Source organism: Gossypium hirsutum, chromosome A09, assembly GCF_007990345.1.
Source record: "Gossypium hirsutum isolate 1008001.06 chromosome A09, Gossypium_hirsutum_v2.1, whole genome shotgun sequence".
Lineage (NCBI taxonomy): Eukaryota > Viridiplantae > Streptophyta > Magnoliopsida > Malvales > Malvaceae > Gossypium > Gossypium hirsutum.
In genome coordinates, this window is record NC_053432.1 from 5,674,113 (window position 1) to 5,695,036 (window position 20,924).

Genomic DNA, 20,924 nt, shown 5'->3' on the forward strand with positions numbered 1-20,924 from the left:
TGAATTCTGTTCTGGGCTAAGGCCAACTTATTCTATTTCTGTGGTTTGAGCTGATATAGGCTATGGTTGGGTTATTTTACACATTGAGTTTCCCCAAACTCACCCCTTTTATTTTCATCCACGCAGGTAATCCCCAACCATAATGGGCTTGGAGCTGTGAGGGAATTCGGAGTGGCCACCCGTTATGAAAGTTTGATTTTCTTCTGGTGAACTGGACATCCTTTTATTTACGTTTGAAGTTTTGGGTTTTTAAATGTATTAAGGCCGCTTAATAGTTTTTGATGGTTTTAATATGTATTACTAATATAGGTATTACTTATTTTAACTGTCGAAATTGGATAGCTTTCGGGCGCGTTTTCAAAAACAACAATTTATTTCAAAATAACACGACAACAAGCAAAGCTTCCGCAATGAAATATTTTCTAAAATTAATCACTTTTCCTAAAAATGACTTAATCAAATCGGTTTCCTAGAAATATCCATGACGTTAAGGTGTGGCAATGGTGGTATGCATGTCTAGGATTGGATCCGAAGGGAGCTTGGTACTTAAGCAGTCCGATGGACTCACCACATCTTTTCTGGTTTCCTACCTGGTGCACAGCTTCCATTCACTTTAACCCTTAATGAATTAATCTTTTGAATATCAAGTACGATTTTCTAGACTTAGAATGGAAATTTTTTTTTACGTTTTTGATGTGGCATGCCGGATCCGGCCATAACTTCTGGGCCGAGTTTGGGGTGCTACATTTAGTGGTATCAGAACCCAGTTGCAACAACTCAGCTATGGAATGGGTTTACAAAAACAAATTTTAAAAAAAAATTGGAAAGAAATTCTCGATTTTTTTTTTTAATTTGGATCTTCTGAAGGTGGCATTCCGAATCTCCGGCCCAAGCCTTTAAGTATTACTCTGAACTCTTCTGAATATTTTCCTGAATTATCTGTCTGTACTAAAATCCTGCTATGATACTCTAGATAGGATGATACTGAAACCATAGAAAAATCTGATGAGAGACTGAAACTGTAGCTAGACTTCGATTCTGCGAAAACAAACTTTGAATTACTATCTGATTCATAAAACATCTGTGATAAACACTGGAATATTAAATTAATGCATAAAAATTCGTAATCAAGATAATACGATATGAGTATAAGAGCCGCTCGTGGAAGAGGCCGTGGACGGGGTCGAGGAAGTGCTCGAGTGAGATCTTCGTCTTCGAGACATATGCCGGCGGTGGATGCACCGGTACCACCGGCAACAGAGGTAGAGTCTCATGACCGCGGTGCCGAGGATGATGCCCTGTCACAAGCAATGCTTCGTGTTCTGGAAAGGGTTGCCAGAGCAAGTTCGGGCAACGAAATTCAGGGATCTATTTCTGAATGACCTCGGGACTAACGGAACCGAGATCTTTAAGGGCATGTCTGGTATAGCCCCGAATGTGGCGGAATATTGGTTAGAGGCCACAGAACAGATTATGGACGACTTGGACTGCTCTGAGGAGATTGTGAGTGGGGTATCTGTACTAAGTCCTTTGGGTCACTCGGTTAGGGTAGACAAACTGTATAGGGATGTACCCTCAGAAACTCAAGGTAAGATTTTCCCTGGAGATCTGATGGAGTTAACCTTCGGAGAGTTTGATCTCATTTTGGGAATGGACTGGCTTGTTAAGCATAAAGTGACTCTGGATTGTGCTGCTAAATGAATGGTGTTAAGAACTACAAAGGATGAGGAGGTTATGGTGATAGGTGAGAGAAGGGATTATTTGTCTAATGTGGTGTCGGCATTAATAGCCGAAAAGTGGATTTGGAAAAGTTGTGAGGCCTAATTGGTATTTGTAAGTCAGTCGAAAGAGGAGGGACTGACAGTAGATAAGGTTAGAACCGTAAAGGAGTTCCAAGATGTTTTTCCGGAGGAGCTTCCAGGATTGCCTCCGAATCGAGAAGTTGAGTTTAGAATAGCCTTGTTGCCTGGAATGGCGCATGTGTCTATCGCACTGTATAGGATGGCACCAAAGGAGTTAGTAGAGTTAAATGCTCAAATTCAATAGTTTTTGGATAGGGGCTTTATTAGGCCAAGTGTGTCTTCATGGGGAGCACCAGTGCTATTTGTGAAAAAGAAGGATGGTACGATACAGATGTGCATTGATTATCGCCAGTTGAACAAACTAACGATTAAGAATAAGTATCCACTGCCAAGGATTGACGATCTATTCGACCAGCTTAGAGGAGCTTCTGTATTTTCCAAGATCGACCTTCGATCTAGATATCATCAGTTAAGGGTTAAGGAGGCATATATCCAAAAGACGACATTCAGGACTCGGTATGGTCATTACGAGTTTCTGGTTATGCCATTTGGACTAACGAACGCTCCTGCAGCGTTTATGGATCTGATGAATCGTGTGTTCCAACCATTTTTGGATCAGTTCGTAGTCGTCTTTATTGACGATATCCTGGTATATTCTGAAACTGAAACGAAACATGATGAGTATCTCCGTATAGTGCTGTAAGTATTAAGGGAGAAGGAACTCTTTGCAAAGTTCAGCAAGTGTGAATTTTGGTTGAGGGTGGTAACCTTCTTAGGACATGTGGTCTCTGCTGAGGGGATTAAGGTGGACCCTCAGAAAATTGAAGCGATTTTGGAGTGGAAGCCGCCTAGGTCAGTGTCAAAAATACGGAGTTTTCTAGGACTGGCAAGATACTACAGAAGGTTTGTGGAAGGTTTTTCTGTGATGGCAGCACCTCTGACAAAACTCATAAGGAAAGGAGTATTGTTTGTATGGACTGAGAAGCAGCAGGAAGCTTTTGAGAAGTTGAAGAAAGTTCTGACTGAAGCACCTGTGTTAATTCAGCCGGAGTCTGGGAAGGATTTTAGTGTGTACAGCGACGCATCATACGTGGGTTTGGGCTACGTGTTAATGCAAGAGGGTAAGGTGGTTGCATATGCATCACGACAGCTTAAGCCTCATGAGGGGAACTATCCGACTCATGATTTAGAGTTGGCGGCAGTGATATTTGCACTTAAGATTTGGAGACATTACTTGTATGGAGAAAGGTGTATTATATACACAGACCACAAGAGTCTTAAGTATTTGTTGACTCAGAAGAAGCTGAACCTTAGGCAAAGGAGATGGATTGAGTTGCTTAAGGATTATGACTGTTCGATCGAGTATCACCCAGGCAAGGCTAATGTGGTAGCCGATGCTCTAAGTTGTAGAGCTGTATCTGATCTGAGAGCAATGTTTGCTCGTCTGAGTCTGTATGATGATAGAAGTCTGTTGGCTGAGTTGCAAGTGAGGCCAACCTGGGTGGATCAGATTAAGGAAAAACAGTTGAACGATGAGTCTTTGGTCGCTCGTTTTCAACAAGTTAAGGAATGGGAAACTTCTGAGTTTAGGAGCCAGAAGAGACGATGCAATAGCAATACCCTCATCTGTTTGGATTAGGTAAATTTCGAGGACGAAATTTCTTTAAAGGGGTAGAGTTGTAACGCCCCAATTTTCGGGAATCTTGTGAATGTTGGCATAGGTTTAATTATGTTAGTGGGCCTCTAGAAAGCCCAAGCTTAAGATAGAACCCGACAATTTTAGTTAATTTTTGTTCCATAACAAAAATGGGGTGAAATTATGAAATAGAACCTATGTGAAAATGTTTGAAAATTCTATAGGCTAAATTGAAGTGGCCAAATAAATAGGAGTGCAAAATAGGAGGATTTGCATGACAAACCTCCCATTTTACATGAAGTGGCCAGCCATCATGCTGTTGTAGACAAAATGTACACTTGATATCCATAATTTATGGTACAAATTGATAATAGGTTAGGTAAATGTTCAATAATAATAGGTTAGGTAAATGTTCCATGATAATGGGTTAGGTAAATGTTTCATGATAATGGGTTAGGTAAATGTTTCATGATAAGAATTTCATGTCTTTTGTATTAAAGAATTAAATGGATGAAATATGAAGTTTTATTAAAAGAAAAAGGGGTGAAAAGAACAAAGTTTTGTCCATCTTTATTCATCATAGATGAAAGTTAGAGAAGAGAAAGGAGAGGAGAAAGCTCTTGAGTATTTGGTCATTAGGAGGAGGAAAATTGAAGGTAAGTTCTTGGTACCTTGCTTCTATTTTGAGGTTCATGAGTTCTTCTTGATTCTACCTTAACTCTTGAAGTATATTTTGATTTTTAGTTATGTTGTGAGCATTTAGTCATGAATTAAAATGAAGGAAATGGTTGTTGTTTCATGTTCTTTTGATGAAAAATGGAAGATAGGTGAAGTTGAGCCAAACAAATGAGCATGCATGTGCCTTAGATATTAAAGGGAAAAATCAGCTAACATGTTGTGCTTTAAAATGATGAAATGGAGATTATACTTAAGTAAAATCATAGATATGTGATGATTGATTGGTGATATACATGTTTAAATAACATGCATGCAAGGTATGTGTGAAAGAGTGATTTGGTAATAAATCTGCTTCGGACAGCAGCAGTAACGTGACTTTGGAAAATCACCATAAATTGTGGGAGATGAATTAGAAGCTGAATAAATTATGTAATTAAATCTTAATGAGTCTAGTTTCAAATGGATAAACAAGAACATATTTTGAATTCTGTACAATTAGAAATTTGATTCGTAATGAAGAGTGGTCAGATTAGTCAAACAGTGAAACATGGGAAACTTTAAGAAAAATCTGGTATTGATTGGCCATACCAAAAATTCTGAAAATTTTATGGATAAAAGATATATGAGTCTATTTTCAGGGAAAATTAACGGCACTTGATTTGGAGTTTCGTAGCTCCAGTTATAAATAATTTAGTGACTGTTGCTCAGGAAGACAGCTTGCAGTGCAATTATGATTATGTAGTAAACATTGACAAAAATTTGTTAATGAGTTGCTTATTGATTTCTTATAAGCTTACTATGATCTGTAGGTGTGGTTGGCCGAATATTGTAAGGGGTTAATACGTAGTTTGTATTTGAATAGTTAGATTAACGTGTTAGTAATCCAATTGTAGGTGGTTCGTGTGTGGATCTCGTCAGCATATTGTCGCAAACAGGTGTGTAACTGACACCCTCTCATAGACTAGATTGGCAAAAGCCGAAATGCCGAAAAGTCGGTATTTTGGGAATTTGCGAGTGTGCGAATGCTCGTAAGATAGTTGGGTTTGTATATTTGGTAATCTAAAGTAATAAACTGCAGTACGCGCGATTTCGTACATTTTGATAATTTGGGATTAATGGGCCAAAGATCGGGTTCATGGGCCAACGGGCCCAATTCGGTAAGTATGCGCGGTAAGTGTTCTGATAGTACGTAAATAGATAGGATATGCATGAAAACGCTAAAAGTAGCTAAATTACTATAATACCCCTATGTATGGAAATTACTGTTATACCCCTAGGTTTAAAATTACCGTTATACCCCTAGGGTTAATTTTGACTGAAAAGCATGACGATCTGATTCTGTATGATGTATGCCATGATTATATATATGTTGCATGGGGACATGGGTTATATTATGGAGGAAGCGTTCTGGTGGCTATGCCACAAATATCTAATCTGGTGGCTCTGCCACAAATATCTAATCTGGTGGCTCTGCCACATATATCTGTTCTGGTGGCCCTGCCACGATTATCTGTATCTGGTGACTCTATCACATTATCTGTTCTGGCAGTCATGCTGCAAATTCTGTGGTGTGTAGCGGTTGGGTGGGTCGAGTAGTCTCCCCACATGGTGTAACGCTGGTACGGAGGTGTTATGGATGAATCTAGGTTGGGTTTCTGCATAAACATGTAATATCTGTTCTGTTCTGTTATGGGCCTATGGGCTTTATTCTGAATTATGTTCTGGGCTACGACCAACTTATTCTATTTCTGTGGTTTGAGCTGATATAGGCTATGGTTGGGTTATTTTACACACTGAGTTTCCCCAAACTCACCCCTTTTATTTTCATCCACGCAGGTACTCCCCAACCATAGTGGGCTTGGAGCTGTGAGGGAATTCGGAGTGGCCACCCGTTCTGAAAGTTTGATTTTCTTCTGGTGAACTGGACATCCTTTTATTTACGTTTGAAGTTTTGGGTTTTTAAATGTATTAAGGCCGCTTAATTATTTTTGATGGTTTTAATATGTATTACTAAGATAGGTATTACTTATTTTAACTGTCGAAATTGGATAGCTTTAGGGCGCGTTTTCAAAAACAACAATTGATTTCAAAATAACATGACAACAAGCAAAGCTTCCGCAATGAAAGTATTTTCCAAAATTAATCACTTTTCCTAAAAATGACTTAATCAAATCGGTTTCCTAGAAATATCCATGACGTTAAGGTGTGGCAATGGTGGTATGCATGTCTAGGATTGGATCCGAAGGGAGCTTGGTACTTAAGCAGTCCGATGGACTCACCACCTCTTTTCTGGTTTCCTACCTGGTGTACAGCTTCCATTCACTTTAACCCTTAATGAATTAATCTTTTGAACATCAAGTACGATTTTCTGGACTTAGAATGGAAATTTTTTTTTACGTTTTTGATGTGGCATGCCGGATCCGGCCATAACTTCTGGGCCGGGTTTGGGGTGCTACAGTGACTATTGTTTTTTTTCGTTTCTGTATCTCAGTCGAATCTACTCTTTCTATATTCATCTATATATAAACATATAGTATAAACAAAGGAATAAGAATCTTTTTTAAAAAAATGTAAAAGAAAAAAGGAGAAAAAAGAAAATTTTCTTACCGCACGGCGGTCGCCGATGGCGGAGACACGGCGAACTGGTGACGACGACCTTGGGCTCTCAAAGCCCTAGCAGAGAAATAAAAAGGGAAACTTTGGATTTTTTTTTGAAGGAGATCAGCAGAAATGATTTTTAAGAAAATTTTTGATTTAAATAAGTGTATGAAACGGCACTGTTTTGGCCGTTATTCATATATGCTTAAACGGCGTCGTTTCACGCCCAAACCCGAAAACCCGATCCGCGAGCATTAAAATCCGCGTGTTTCTGCTATTTGGGGTATTTGCTTGCGCAGTCCTCATGCTTTTTCATTATCTTACAATTAAGTTTTTTTAAAGTCTTAAATTTATCCCAAACTTGCGTTTAGATTCCAATTGAGTCCTGCTTGTTACTATGCGATTTAAAAGGGGGGTTTATTATCCGCTTTGGTTCCTCTTCGTTGCCTGGACATTCAATTTAGTCCTTTTCTCATTTATTAATTTTCAAATCTACCCCAAATTTTCTGTTTCGAATTCAATTCAATCCTTTTTCATTATTTAGCTCTTTTACTGATAAATTAGATAGTTTTGCTATTATTATCATTATTCTATTTTTTTATTACTCTTACTACTACTATATCATTATCACCTTTATTTTCATGTTATTATTATCTTTATATCTTCTATTCTTACTAATCTTTATGCTATTACTACTGTTATTGTTTCCGCTGCTATTATTTTTGTTATTTTTTATTTCCTACCCTTTTTTATTATTGTCATTAACTTATATCATTGTTATTAAAGAATCAATATTTTCTATTACTATTATTATTATTTCTTTACCTTTATTTTACATTATATTATATTATTAATTTTTACTATTATTAGTATTAGTTTTTGCTACAATTGACATCCCTAACATACGTATATGTATACTTTTACCTAACATTATATTATTTTTTTTTAATATTATCATTATTTTAATACATGCATATATATGTTTATCATGATATTTATTATTAATGTTATTAATGCTAGTATTTTCACTTAATATTTTTATATAGATGCGCATGTACGTATTTATTAATAGTTTTTATCATCATTTTTTTAATATATGTATAAATTGTAAATAATTTTATATATATATCTTTAATATATATATATGTATATGTTTATGCAATATTATTAATAATTGTTTTATAACATTATTTCTAATATGTATATGTATTTTTAACATTATACTATGTACATACATCTTTCAATATTTATTATAATATACTTTAACATTACTAGTTATATATATTTTTATCACTTCATGTATAGTTCAAACAATATATATAGTATATTTCTAACCTTATCACTACTTGTATATATATATATATGTGTGTTTTGACGTACACGTTCTTAATATCATCTTTATGTATGTGTATTCACTGTTTCTCGAATTTGATATTATTATTGCATTTAATCTTGCATGCATCGTTATTATGTTTTAATATTATTGTCGCATTGATTATCTGCTTCAATATATACCTAGCTCTTTCATTTATTTGTTTTATTTCCACATCAATTTGCTTTACATTACTTCGAAAATCCCATTCGCATTTTCTAATTAATTTCAATAATCAAGGCAATGTACCGATTTAACATTAAGTCATTGAATTTCATCGCTATGTTGGATGGAATTTGTCGGCTCGTGTTAAAGACGGAACACCCTTCTAAAAAACCCAAAAACTAAAGTTTCTCGTCTTTTCAATTGAATCACGACTAAATGTTATATTGAACTCGTATTTTTGAAATCAAGACAACACATGTTTATACGATACCAATTTTGGGCGTCGCGAGGGTGCTAATACCTTCCTCGCGCGTAACCGACTCCCGAGCCCTACTTTTTCTCTGGATTTCGACGTAGACCCAAATCCAGCCTTCTTTTGTTTTAAAAAAATAGATCTAATGGGTGTCCGATCACACCTGTGAAAAAGGATCGGTGGCGACTCCCGGTTTATTTTAAAATCAAATTTCAATTTCCAAGTTTTTTATAAATCGCCACAATTAGCGATCAAGTAATTATTTACGTCGCTACAATCACCTTTGGAGTATTCTTGCTGATCTTTATTGATTTTCGTTTGTTTTTTGTATTCAAAAATCGTAACCCGTTTCTCTTGAAAAGAAAGGAAAAAAAAAGGTCCCTTTTACATTTGCTTTGATTTGGCTTTATAGCCGATTTTTACAACTGATTGCAGGTACGTGTGCGAGTGTATCAATGACGTGGCATGGGGGAACAGCGTACGACGCAGAAGAGCGAGTAATGCGGCGCACGGCGCGAAAGGCTTGTAGCGCTGGGGTGACTTGCGGCGCGAGGGCAGAGCTAGGGTTTCTTTGGTTGAAACCCTAAAACTTTGGGCCTATTGGGCCCCTGTATTTTGGTTCCGTAAATTAGGCCTGTTCTTTATTTTATTTTTGTATATATATGGGCCTGGGCTAAAAATTGGGTCTACACCATATATAATTTAACTTTTTATATAATTTTAAAGAATTTTTTAGAAGTTTAGATAATATTTAGTTTTTGCAATTTTCTATATTTTTTTATTAAATTTTGTATTTTTTTATAAACATTTTGAGTACTATTTTGATTTTTTTATGACTAGCCTGCTCATTTTAGAAATGGATAAGGATCAAAAAAAATATTTACATTATTTTGCTATTCGAATTATTCAAGTTGTAAAATTTAATTCAACTTCACCTTAAAAAATCTTGAATTTTCCTTTCCATTAATTCGTTCATTTTGTAATTAATTTGAATTTTGTCTAACATTTCTCTGAAAATTTTAAAATCTTGTCATCCAAATTACTGAAATATAAGGATAATACTTATGTAGGTTTGAAAACTTAAAATTTTGGCTCCGAATTTAAAAATTAAGTTCATTTCGGTTTTTTTTTTTTCACTTTGGTACCTAAACATAGCAATTAGACTCATTTTGGTTTCTAAATTTGGATTTCACCAAGATTTGATGATGTGGCCAGTATTCTTGGGACAAAATTGGATTGGCCAATAGAATATATTGGATCGAGCAATGATTAGTATACTGGTCTAAACAAAAGGTTTAATCGATTGAATCGAAAACTACTTGAAATTGGTAAAATTAGAAAATTGAGCAAAAATTAGGTTAAATCGATTTAATAAAATTTTATTTTTAAAAATATGAATTTTTAATTATTTATATATTTATTGATGGTTTACCAATTGAATCGATCAACCCGATTGAATTAGAAACCAGTGTTTTGATTGGTTCAATTACTAGTCTGATTATTAGAATACTACATATGACATTCTATGATTGTACCCATGTAATTACCTAAATTTTCATATAAATTTGTTAATTTTCAAGTGATGATGTGGTACAAACTCGAAGTGTCACATCATCAAACTTTTATATTTTTCAAATTTAAGGACCAAAATAGATGTAGTTTTCAAATTTAGATACCAAATTGAACAGAAAAAATATAAATACCAAAAAGAACATAATTGTCAAGTTCAGAGGCCAAAATTTATATTATTCCTTTTATATATCCTATGATGGCATTGTATAGACTATTATCAAGTCTATCTTTCAAAGCAAGCCCTAACAGTTTGACTGAATTTGGAATCAAACAAAAATAACAGGATGACCTTGACTTGTAATTCATGTTTAAATTTATTTGATTTACTATTCATGTTGTTATAATTTTTTAAAATTAAATTTGAATTCGAGTAAATATAATTTAAAAAAAATTTAAAAAAAATTGTAACTCAAAAAAATCAAATTAAAATTACCAAAATTTGAAATGATTTAAATCCAATAAGAAGGCCTAAGTTTTAAGAAATCAAAACAAAAAAATTGATACAATCTCAACCTAAAGTTAAATATAATAAAATTGTAAGATTAAAAAAATTAGATAAAATTATTAAAAATACAGAAAATATTATTATAAAATATAAAAAAAAACTGTAAAATTTTTAAAATTTAAAGTTATTATTTCCACCATGTATCATGCCATGATTATGAAACATGGTAAAAAATAATAAAGAATTATTAGAATCATTAAAAATTATAAATATTAAAAAATATTAAAAATTTAGAAAAATTTTAGAAAAATGTATAAAAATATAAATAATTCTAAATAATTATTTAAAATATTAAAAATTAAGATAAAATATAAAAATATAGAAAATTTATAAAAAGCATATATAGAATAATTATAACTTAACCATCTCAATCATAAAAAACAGTGGCATTGTCTAAATGGCTCGTGATTACTTCTACACTATGATCTTTTTTAAGTTGTTATTCAACACCAAGGTAGGCTTGATAGGCTTCAGTCTAGGTCTCATAATGCTTGTTTCCGACTTCTTCTCTAACATCTACGATTTCAAAGGACTTAGACTGAAGCCTATCAAGCTTGGCCCACCATTGAATAACTTAGAAAATGATCGCGATAGGAGAGTAATCTCATGTCATTTAGATGATGTCACTATTTCTTATGTTTCAAATGACTAAATTATAATTTTTATATGTTTAACAATTTTATGATTTTTTTATTATTTTTAAATATTTCTATCTTTTATAATTTTTCTATATGTTATATTTTTTATTTTTTATTTTAATAAATTTTTTATATTTTTATACTTTTAATTAGGGGTGAGCATTTGACTTAATCGAGGGAAAAATTTTTGAGTTAATCAAGTTGGCGAGTCATGTTTTATCATTCTAACTCAATTTGAATTTTTTTTAATCAAGTCAATAAAATGAAATTCAAATCGAGTTAAATCGAGTGAAATTGTTTGAGTTAAATTAAAAAATTAAACATGTCAAATTTGGAGCCATATATTTTTTAAAAAAATTCAAAATAAAAGAAGAAAAAAAAAGAAATTTTATTATGATAAACTTGAATTATTAATTAATTTATTTAGCTTCCAAAATTATTATTTAAAAATAAATAAATTTAATCTTCTTTATATAATCTTTAAATTTATAATTTTTTAGAAAATATAAATTTTAGATTTCTTATAAAAAATTTTAATTTTAAAAATTATTTTTAATTTTTGAAAATTATTTTTTGTAATTTTTGTTGAGAGAGATCAATTAACTTATTTTCAAAATTGACAAAGAACAAAGGGGTATTTACACCAATCTGTTATTCGAATTATTCCAATTGTAAAATTTAACTCGACTTATAACACACCAAAACTCGGCTTAAAAATTTTGACCAAATTATGGAGGTCACATTGACCAGCGAAGTGTCTCAAAACAAAACGATGATAAAAATTTTGAATTTTTTTCGAAAACCACTTTCTTTTCATGATTAATAAAAATTCGATAATAACTTATTTTACGTCTAACAAACAGTGATTCAATTGTGGTTAAAATTAAGTTAACCAAATTGATATCTCCTAAATTGCTTTACAACCATTTCAGATTAAACAAATTGTTGCTCGAAATTACAAAAGCATCATTGGAGCAAAAAACCGTTTTATAACCAAAATTCGAAATTTATAAGAGTAACATTTTATAATTTGAGTGTTTATTTAAACATCATACTCTCAAGAATCCATATTCTTACTTTAAAAAAAAATTATACATTTAAACACCAATTTAATTTCAAACCGAAAACCCATAGCTTTTCACAAAATTCAAGTCCAAACTTATACCACCGTTCATAAAATTTATTTACAGTCCAAATAAAAACAGTTTATTAAAACATATAGAGACTTTATTAAAAAATCAAAATGTGTCGTTTTCGAGACCTTTGGTGTGCCGAGTCCAATACTTAACCATGTGTATTACTTGAAAAGGGAAACATTAAGGGAGTGAGCTGCGAAAGCTTAGTGTGAGTCTTAGACAAACGTAATTAGACAGGTTGAAGAGTTAACTAAGATTTACAGTTACCATAAACAATTCGATAACAGAGATTATATCAGATTAGCGTATCATAATATAACAACTCTTAATAGATATGAAAATCGTATTCATGTGAAGTTGCTCAAACATACTAAAGTCGAGATCAAATCATAACCAGACAGTTATATGTGAAGTACTTACTTAAAAACGGAACATGTGCAATTCACGTACAAATGCATCCATCCCAATACTAACTTATCCAACCTCTACACGCCATCTTCAACTATCCGTCACACACCAAATAGGGTTTCCTAACCCTTTCCAACCTCTTACACACCAATATTTGAGTTATGGTGGATTCATGATACGAACCGCCTCGGGGAGAGTCGAGTCGTATATGAAATGTCCGATCGTCTACGAAGAAGTATCGTTAATTTAGTTTAATAGTTTAGACAGAAGTCAGATTTGAGAAGAAATGTGTTTGGAGGAAATGGTATAAATGGAATGGCACAAAATGGTCGGTTTTGGTATGTTTTGGGTAAGAAAGAAATGGGATCGAACAAAGAATGCAAACAAGAACCAATACCGATTTGGTATCGACCCATTGTTTATATGTGCTTTTTGGTTCGGTTTAGGTTTTTTTATTTTCTTTTAAAAGTTGAAACTAAAAACAAAAATATTTCCTACTAAAACACACTAAGGGACTCAAATACAACATCTAAAGGTAAGTTAAAGTTTTACCACTGAATCAATAGGCTTATTCTTACTCTAGAACGCAAAAATAAAACTTAAAAATCCATTCGAGCTACTAACCCAACTAGCAAACCTTAATTTTCCTAACCTCTAATTTTGGAGTGTTATACGACTTAAACTCGAAACACGAATTACTTAGTAAAGTGAACTCGAAAGACTTGAATAACTATTCAATTAATTCAAAATTCAATATTTTTTGAATCAAATTGAATTTTACTCACTCCTACTTTTAATAGTTTTTATATTTGTGATATTTTTATAATTTTTTCTAAATTTTTTAATATTTATCCATATATTTTATTGATTTTAGTCATTTTTATCAATTTCTCACTATTTGTCACAACCATGTCGTACATGTGGTGGAGATAATAACTTTAAATTTTCTAATTTTTTTACAATTATTCTTACATTTTTAATAAATTTTCTATATTTTGCATATTTCTAATACATTTCTATAACTTTTTATTTTTTAATAATCTTTTTTTTCTAAATTTTAAACATTTTTCTATATTTTATAATCTTTATATTTTTATATAATATTTAATATAATATTTATTGATTTTAATTTTAATTTTATTTTTATTTTTCACCACATGTGACCACTATAAAAAAAACCAAGCTTAATTACTTTTTTTTTTTAAGTTCCAGGATTCCTTAAACTAAAATTTCTCTTCCCATTGATATGGTGATTTTGCAATTAATTTAAAACTTCTCAAACATTTTTCCATTGATTTCGATACCTATAATTTTTTTCCATTTCATATTTATGTTGATGTTCCATTTCACACTTACTTGCCAAAGAAGGGATCAAGACCGAAGGAGGGATTTACCTGGTGGAGGAGGTTCCAGCGTTTGCAGAGATGGCACTGGCGAACGATATATGGTGGGTCGATCCACCTCACTAATACTGATGTTTTAAAAAGGCGTGCTGAAATTTCGACTACTATTTGCCTCCGAGGAAGCCTTGATTTGTTATTCAAAGTTAAACATCATCTAATTTGCTTCAAAAAGATCATCTAATTATGAACAAATGCATTACGTTACAAGAAATTATGAACAAATGCTTGAAAATACTATTATATGAATGGTACTAAGTTTGAGTACATCTTAAATTAATCTCGGTTAAATCTCAAAATTATACATAAATTTTGATTTAATGTATAATTGTATACATAAACTTTAATTTAATGTAATTATATACGTGAAATTTTAATTGTAATTTAAACTTATTTAAACTTAAGCTTATTAATATATACAATTGATGAAGGTAATAAATTATGTATATTAAAATAAAAATGTATGAAAAATAATAAAAATAAAGCTTTAGTTTTATAGTATTAACACAATTAAAACTTTAAATAATAATATAGATAATCTGATTTTATTTTCTGTCCCCCAATTAAGGGGTGTAAGATAATCTAATTTTATATTATTTTTTCTTTAAATGTTAAGGTGATGAGGTGGCAAATAAGAAGTGAGGTGGCAAGTAAAAAGAGCCCCCAAAAATCTCCAATGGCTACTAAAAATGGGGCTAACGGTTTTTGAACCTTTAAAACCTCTCTTTCACCACATGTCTTTTCAATCCACCACGTGATGCTCGCCAACGCACCGTTTTCATCTTCCCTATAAATTCCTCCCCGCCAAATCACATCAACAACGACCCTCGTCTCGATCCATGGAGCCCAAGGAGGAGCTTCCGCTTACGGAGGTTGAGAGTGGAGATTCATCGACGGAGGAGGCGGAGTTGGAGTCCCCTAGGTCGGTGGTGTTACAGATGAAGAAGAAACTAGACAGAGTACTTCATAGTCAGGTTTTGAGAATTAGACAGGAAGATTCGCATCTCGGCCAAGATTTCATCGCTGCCGGCGATAAAGCGATTAATAAGAACCAAGTTGTTTTTGGAGGAGACGTCAATGGTGGCGGTGGCGGAGTTTTTACTGAAAACACACGACGCCGTCTCAACCTGGTTCTTGTTTCGAAGCCGGTCTTGCCTTCCTCCCCTCTCAGCGGCAAGAACAGCGTTAAAAAGGCCTTGTAATGAAGCAACCTAAATCAATCACGCTATCAAGGTTTCATTTCTTCTTGGTTTATCTTTTAAACGTTCTTTTCTTTTCTTTTTACTTTTTCCTTTTCTTTTTTCATGAGCTGTTTGGTTGCTGAGAAAACTTAATTCCTTTCTGAAATTATATATAGTTTTTTTCTTCTTCTCCTTTCTAATTGTAAATGACAGGTAGTTTTTAAAGAAAGGCAGTTTTAAGCATAGGAAAGCTTGAAGATCATTTTAATGGAGTATCTAGAATTTTAGTTTTGATTTCTTAATTAGGGTTTAAGAAATCTTCTTTTAGTCTGAATTTGATTAGATCATGATATACAGAACAGTGTTACATGTACAATGGAATTTTTCTACATCTTTAAGTAGTGCAGTAAACAACATTTTCCTTGTCAATAATTTCCAATTTCCTTCTTCTTATCAAACCCTAAAATAAACCTAACCAATGATTAAATAATATTATTTTTTATTGAAATATTCATTTTGGTAATACATATATTTTTTTCCTTTTTGAGCATGGTGATAATACATACCTTTTTAGTTTATATTCATACAACATAAATAATTTTAAATTAATTAATGAGATGATTTAAGATTTAATTCGATTGATATTTTTTTATTGTAACAATAAAAATAACGTGAGTACAATAAGTTCGAGTATGTTTAAATTTTTTTTATTTAAAATTTTCAAAACTTATAAACACACATTATATAAATATAAATTTTCACCATACCAGTCAAAAATAAATTCACAAAGAGATTATCATATTCTGTATAATGGAATTATTATATTTCTCACAACCATAGGTAAATTTACTATCGATGTTTTATTTATATTTCTATATACTTGTATAACAAAAAGGTTGGTTGAGTTGGTCTTAACAAACAAAATTATTTAAAAATTTAAGAGTAAATTATGCCTAATGTCATTAAATTTTAATAAATTTACGTTTTTATCACTCAATTTAAAAATATTATAAAATGGTTATTGAATTATTTAAAAATTTTCATTTAAGTCACTTGGTTGTTGAAATTATTACTATATGGCCTTCTCTATTTGCACGGCTTGCACCAATCGAAAGCTTTCATTCCCCTTCTCTTCTACAGTTCAGTTTTTTATGAAACAGTCTTAAATGTAACAAATCTACGTGCTAAAATTCAAACAGTTTTCTTCTCCGATCTCCAACATTGGCTGTTAGATAGACTTGAATTTAATTATGTTCTTCTACTCGTTAATGGTATTGATCCACCATATTGATCGTAAATCGTTGCTTGGAGCTCATTAGCTGGATTTTTTTAAATAAAAAAAACTTAATAACCTAGTGTCTTAAATAAAAACTTTCGAATAATTCAGTGACTTAAATAAAAAATTTATTAATTCAATGATCATTTTATAACTTTTTGAAGTTAGATGACTAAAATGCAAACTTATGTAATTTACCCAAAAACTAAATAGTTTAAATTAGAATAAAAAATGGAGGGGTTTATTTTAATTTTAATAAATAAATAAATCTTTTAATAAAAACAAAATAAACTGAGGGTTTTTCTTCTTCTTTGTTTCGATTTAAAGATTTGAAAAGTAAGCATTATATATAAATAAATAAATAAACATATTTTCACTATGCACCTATCAAAACTAAATCCACTAAGAGATTATTATATTCTATATAATTGGATTATTATATTTCTTACAAGCATAATAAATTAAACTTACTATCAATGTATTATCTATACTTTTATATACTTAATATTGGTTGGTTGAGTCGGTGTTACTATGTTAATTTGATATTAATTTAATAAGTAAAATTATTTAAAAATTTAGAAACCTTTTGTTGGTGTTCGAAGAAGTTTGGGGTTAAATACGGGCTTCAGGGAGCTCAAAACATCAAAACAATGCAGTAAACATTGACTAGGGGCAAGGTATCAGTACCTTAACCTCGAATTAGCAATTTAACTACTGCCAAACAATGTTTTGATACCTATAAGGTTAGGTACCGAAACCTAGGCCCTTGAAGCAAAAATCAGTCCAGAATCTCCAAGCAACATTAGAATGTACCAATAAGTAACATTCAGATGACATTTAAATCCATACCTATCATGTAACGCCCTAATTTTCGAGAATTCTGTGAATGTTGGCAAAATTTCATGCTTTAATTTTGTCATTTGTGAGTGAAGTTATGAAATAGGACCTATGTGAAAATGTTTGAAAATGCTATAGGCTAAATTGAAGTGACCAAATAAATAGGAGTGCAAAATAGGGGGATTTGCATGACAAACCTCCCATTTTACATGAAGTGGTCAGCCATCATGTTGTTGTAGACAAAATGTGCACTTGATATCCATAATTTATGGTACAAATTGATACAAATTGATAATAGGTTAGGTAAATGTTCCATGATAATAGGTTAGGTAAATGTTCCATGATAATGGGTTAGGTAAATGTTTCATGATAATGGGTTAGGTAAATGTTTCATGATAAGAATTTCATGTCTTTTGTATTAAAGAATTAAATGGATGAAATATGAAGTTTTTTTTTTTGAAACAAGATGAAATATGAAGTTTTATTAAAAGAAAAAGGGGTGAAAAGAACAAAGTTTTGTCCATCTTTGTTCATCATAGCTGAAAGTTAGAGAAGAGAAAGGAGAGGAGAAAGCTCTTGAGTATTCGGTCATTAGGAGGAGGAAAATTGAAGGTAAGTTCTTGGTACCTTGCTTCTATTTTGAGGTTCATGAGTTCTTCTTGATTCTACCTTAACTCTTGAAGTATATTTTGATTTTTAGTTGTGTTGTGAGCATTTAGTCATGAATTTAAATGAAGGAAATGGTTGTTGTTTCATGTTCTTTTGATGAAAAATGGAAGATAGGTGAAGTTGAGCCAAACAAATGAGCATGCATGTGCCTTAGATGTTAAAGGGAAAAATCAGCTAACATGTTATGCTTTAAAATGATGAAATGGAGATTATACTTAAGTAAAATCATAGATATGTGATGACTGATTGGTGATATACATGTTTAAATAACATGCATGCAAGGTATGTGTGAAAGAGTGATTTGGTAATAAATCTGCTTGGGACAGCAGCAGTAACGTGAGTTTGGAAAATCACCATAAATTGTGGGAGATGAATTAGAAGCTGCATAAATTATGTAATTAAAGCTTAATGAGTCTAGTTTCAAATGGAATAAACTAGAACATATTTTGAATTCTGTAGAATGAGAAATTTGATTCGTAATGAAGAGTGGTCAGATTAGTCAAATAGTGAAACATGGGAAACTTTGAGAAAAATCTGGTATTGATTGGCTAAACCAAAAATTCTGAAAATTTTATGGATAGAAGATATATGAGTCTATTTTCAAGGAAAATTAACGGCACTTGATTTGGAGTTTCTTAGCTCCAGTTATAAATAATTTAGTGACTGTTGCTTAGGAAGACAGCTTGCAGTGAAATTATGATTATGTGGTAAACATTGACAAAAATTTGTTAATGAGTTACTTATTGTTTTCTTATAAGCTTACTATGATCTGTAGGTGTGGTTGGCCGAATAGTGTAAGGGGTTAATACGTAGTTTGTATTTGAATAGTTAGATTAACGTGTTAGTAATCCAATTGTAGGCGGTTCGTGTGTGGATCTCGTCAGCATATCGTCGCAAACAGGTGTGTAACTAACACCCTCTTTCTTAGTCTAGATCGGCAAAAGCCAAAAAGCCGAAATGCCAAAAACCGGTATTTTGTAGATTTACGAGTGTGCGAATGCTCGTGAGGTAAATCGATTAATGTTTTTGGTAAGCTGCAATGTTTGGACTGCAAAGTGCATGATTTCTGTGCCCTCGATATTTTTGGGCTTAATAGGCCAAAATTGGAATGATGGGCCAACGGGCCCAATTCGGTAAGAACCCTCGGTACGTGATTCTGTTAGTACGTGAAAAGTAGGAATATGCATGAAAAACCCTAAAATAGATAAATTACTGAAATACCTTTAAAAGTGGAAAATTTACAGTTTTACCCCTAGTAGATAAATTACCGAAATACCCTTAGGGTTAAATTGACCTAAATGCATGTTTGACTGTTGTTTTTTTTACTGCATGCCATGTTGTTATTATCTGATGCATGGGATTGGGATATTGACGGAGGAAGTACTGAAAGTGGCTTGTCCACGTACTGGAGGCTTTGCCTCAATTTACTGTTAACTGAGCAGCAAGGCTGCAACTATGGAGTGTTGGGCTGGGTAGGTTGAGCTATTCCCCACATGGAGTGTATGGCTAGTACGGGTGGAGTGTAGTGGTTGGTGGGTTGAGTAGTCTCCCCAAATGGGCTTGCATATGTTTACTGATGTTGCATGTATTTTGAAATGGGCCTATGGGCCATACTGTTATCTGAATAAGGGGCTAAGGCCCAGTTTATTGTAATCTAAAAAGGGCTCTGGTCCAGTACCACTGTTACCTGAATGGGCTTAGGCCCAATAGGCTTGAGCTGACTTGGGCTTTGAATGGGTTTTCCTTACACACTGAGTTTCCCCAAACTCACCCCTTTTATTTTCATCCACGTAGGAAATCCCCAATCATAGTGGGCTTGGAGCTGTGAGAGAATTCGGAGTGGCCACCCGTTCTGAAAGTTTGATTTTCTTCTGGTGAACTAGACATCCTTTTAATTACGTCTGAGGTTTTGGGCTTTTAAATGTAATAAGGCCGCTTATTTATTTTTGATGGTTTTTAATATGTATTACTAAGATTGGTATTAATTATATTTAACTATTGAAATTGGATAGCTTTAGAGCGCGTTTTCAAAAACAACAATTGATTTCAAAATAACACGACAACAAGCAAAGCTTTCGCAATGAAAGTATTTTCCAAGATTAATCACTTTTCTTAAAAATGACTTAATCAAATTGGTTTCCTAGAAATATCCATGACGTTAAGGTGTGGCAATGGCGGTATGCATGTCTAGGATTAGATCCGAAGGGAGCTTGGTACTTAAGCAGTCCGATGGACTCACCACCTCTTTTCCGGTTTCCTACCTGGTGCACAGCTTCCATTCACTTTAACCTATAATGAAATCATCTTTTAAAACACTTAGTAAGTTTTCTTTCTGGATCGGAAATGTTTTGAATGCTTTGATGTGGCATTTTTTTTTACTTTTTTGATGTGGCATGCCGGATCCGGCCATAACTTCTGGGCCGGGTTTGGGGTGCTACATATCAAAAGAACATGCACGACCAATCCAACAATCAAAGTATAACTTATAAATCATCAAATTTATTAAATTTGTCACTTATTAATATGGAATAAATAATTACAAACTCTTCAAGGATCTAAACTTTTATGTCCATTCCATTACATTAACATATCTAAGTACAATATTTCATGTTTTACCCTTTTCAATGTTCGAGTTGTGATGTGATTCTCCCAAATCACAAGTTCAATCATCTCGAAAAGGCTCTCAACTTCATGTTTAAACAACTAAAAGGGTAAACATGGAGAGCTTCGTAAGTATTGTTGGATTATCCTACCTTACCTTAGTCACTTATTAGCTTGAGTCTTTTAAAAACATTATG

General features: G+C 32.5%; 1 protein-coding gene across 2 annotated transcripts; it reads left to right on the forward strand.

Moving 5' to 3' along the window:
• Positions 1 to 14,907: 14,907 nt before the first annotated feature.
• Positions 14,908 to 19,970, forward strand: LOC107889885 (uncharacterized). 2 transcript variants are annotated; one of them, XM_041077451.1, is made up of 2 exons: positions 14,908 to 15,396; positions 19,921 to 19,970. In XM_041077451.1, exon 1 carries the CDS (start codon positions 15,003 to 15,005, stop codon positions 15,363 to 15,365), a length of 363 nt encoding a protein of 120 aa, XP_040933385.1. In that variant the 5' UTR covers positions 14,908 to 15,002; the 3' UTR covers positions 15,366 to 15,396; positions 19,921 to 19,970. The 2 variants fall into 2 exon arrangements, with proteins under 2 accessions (XP_040933385.1, XP_016669918.1); XM_016814429.2 differs by lacking the exon at positions 19,921 to 19,970 and adding an exon at positions 15,558 to 15,773 and having other exon boundaries at positions 14,909 to 15,396.
• Positions 19,971 to 20,924: the final 954 nt, after the last annotated feature.

Coding starts and splice junctions, on each gene's coding strand:
- LOC107889885 (XM_041077451.1), top strand. CDS start 15,003: ATGGAGCCCAAGGAGGAGCTTCCGCTTACGGAGGTTGAGAGTGGAGAT.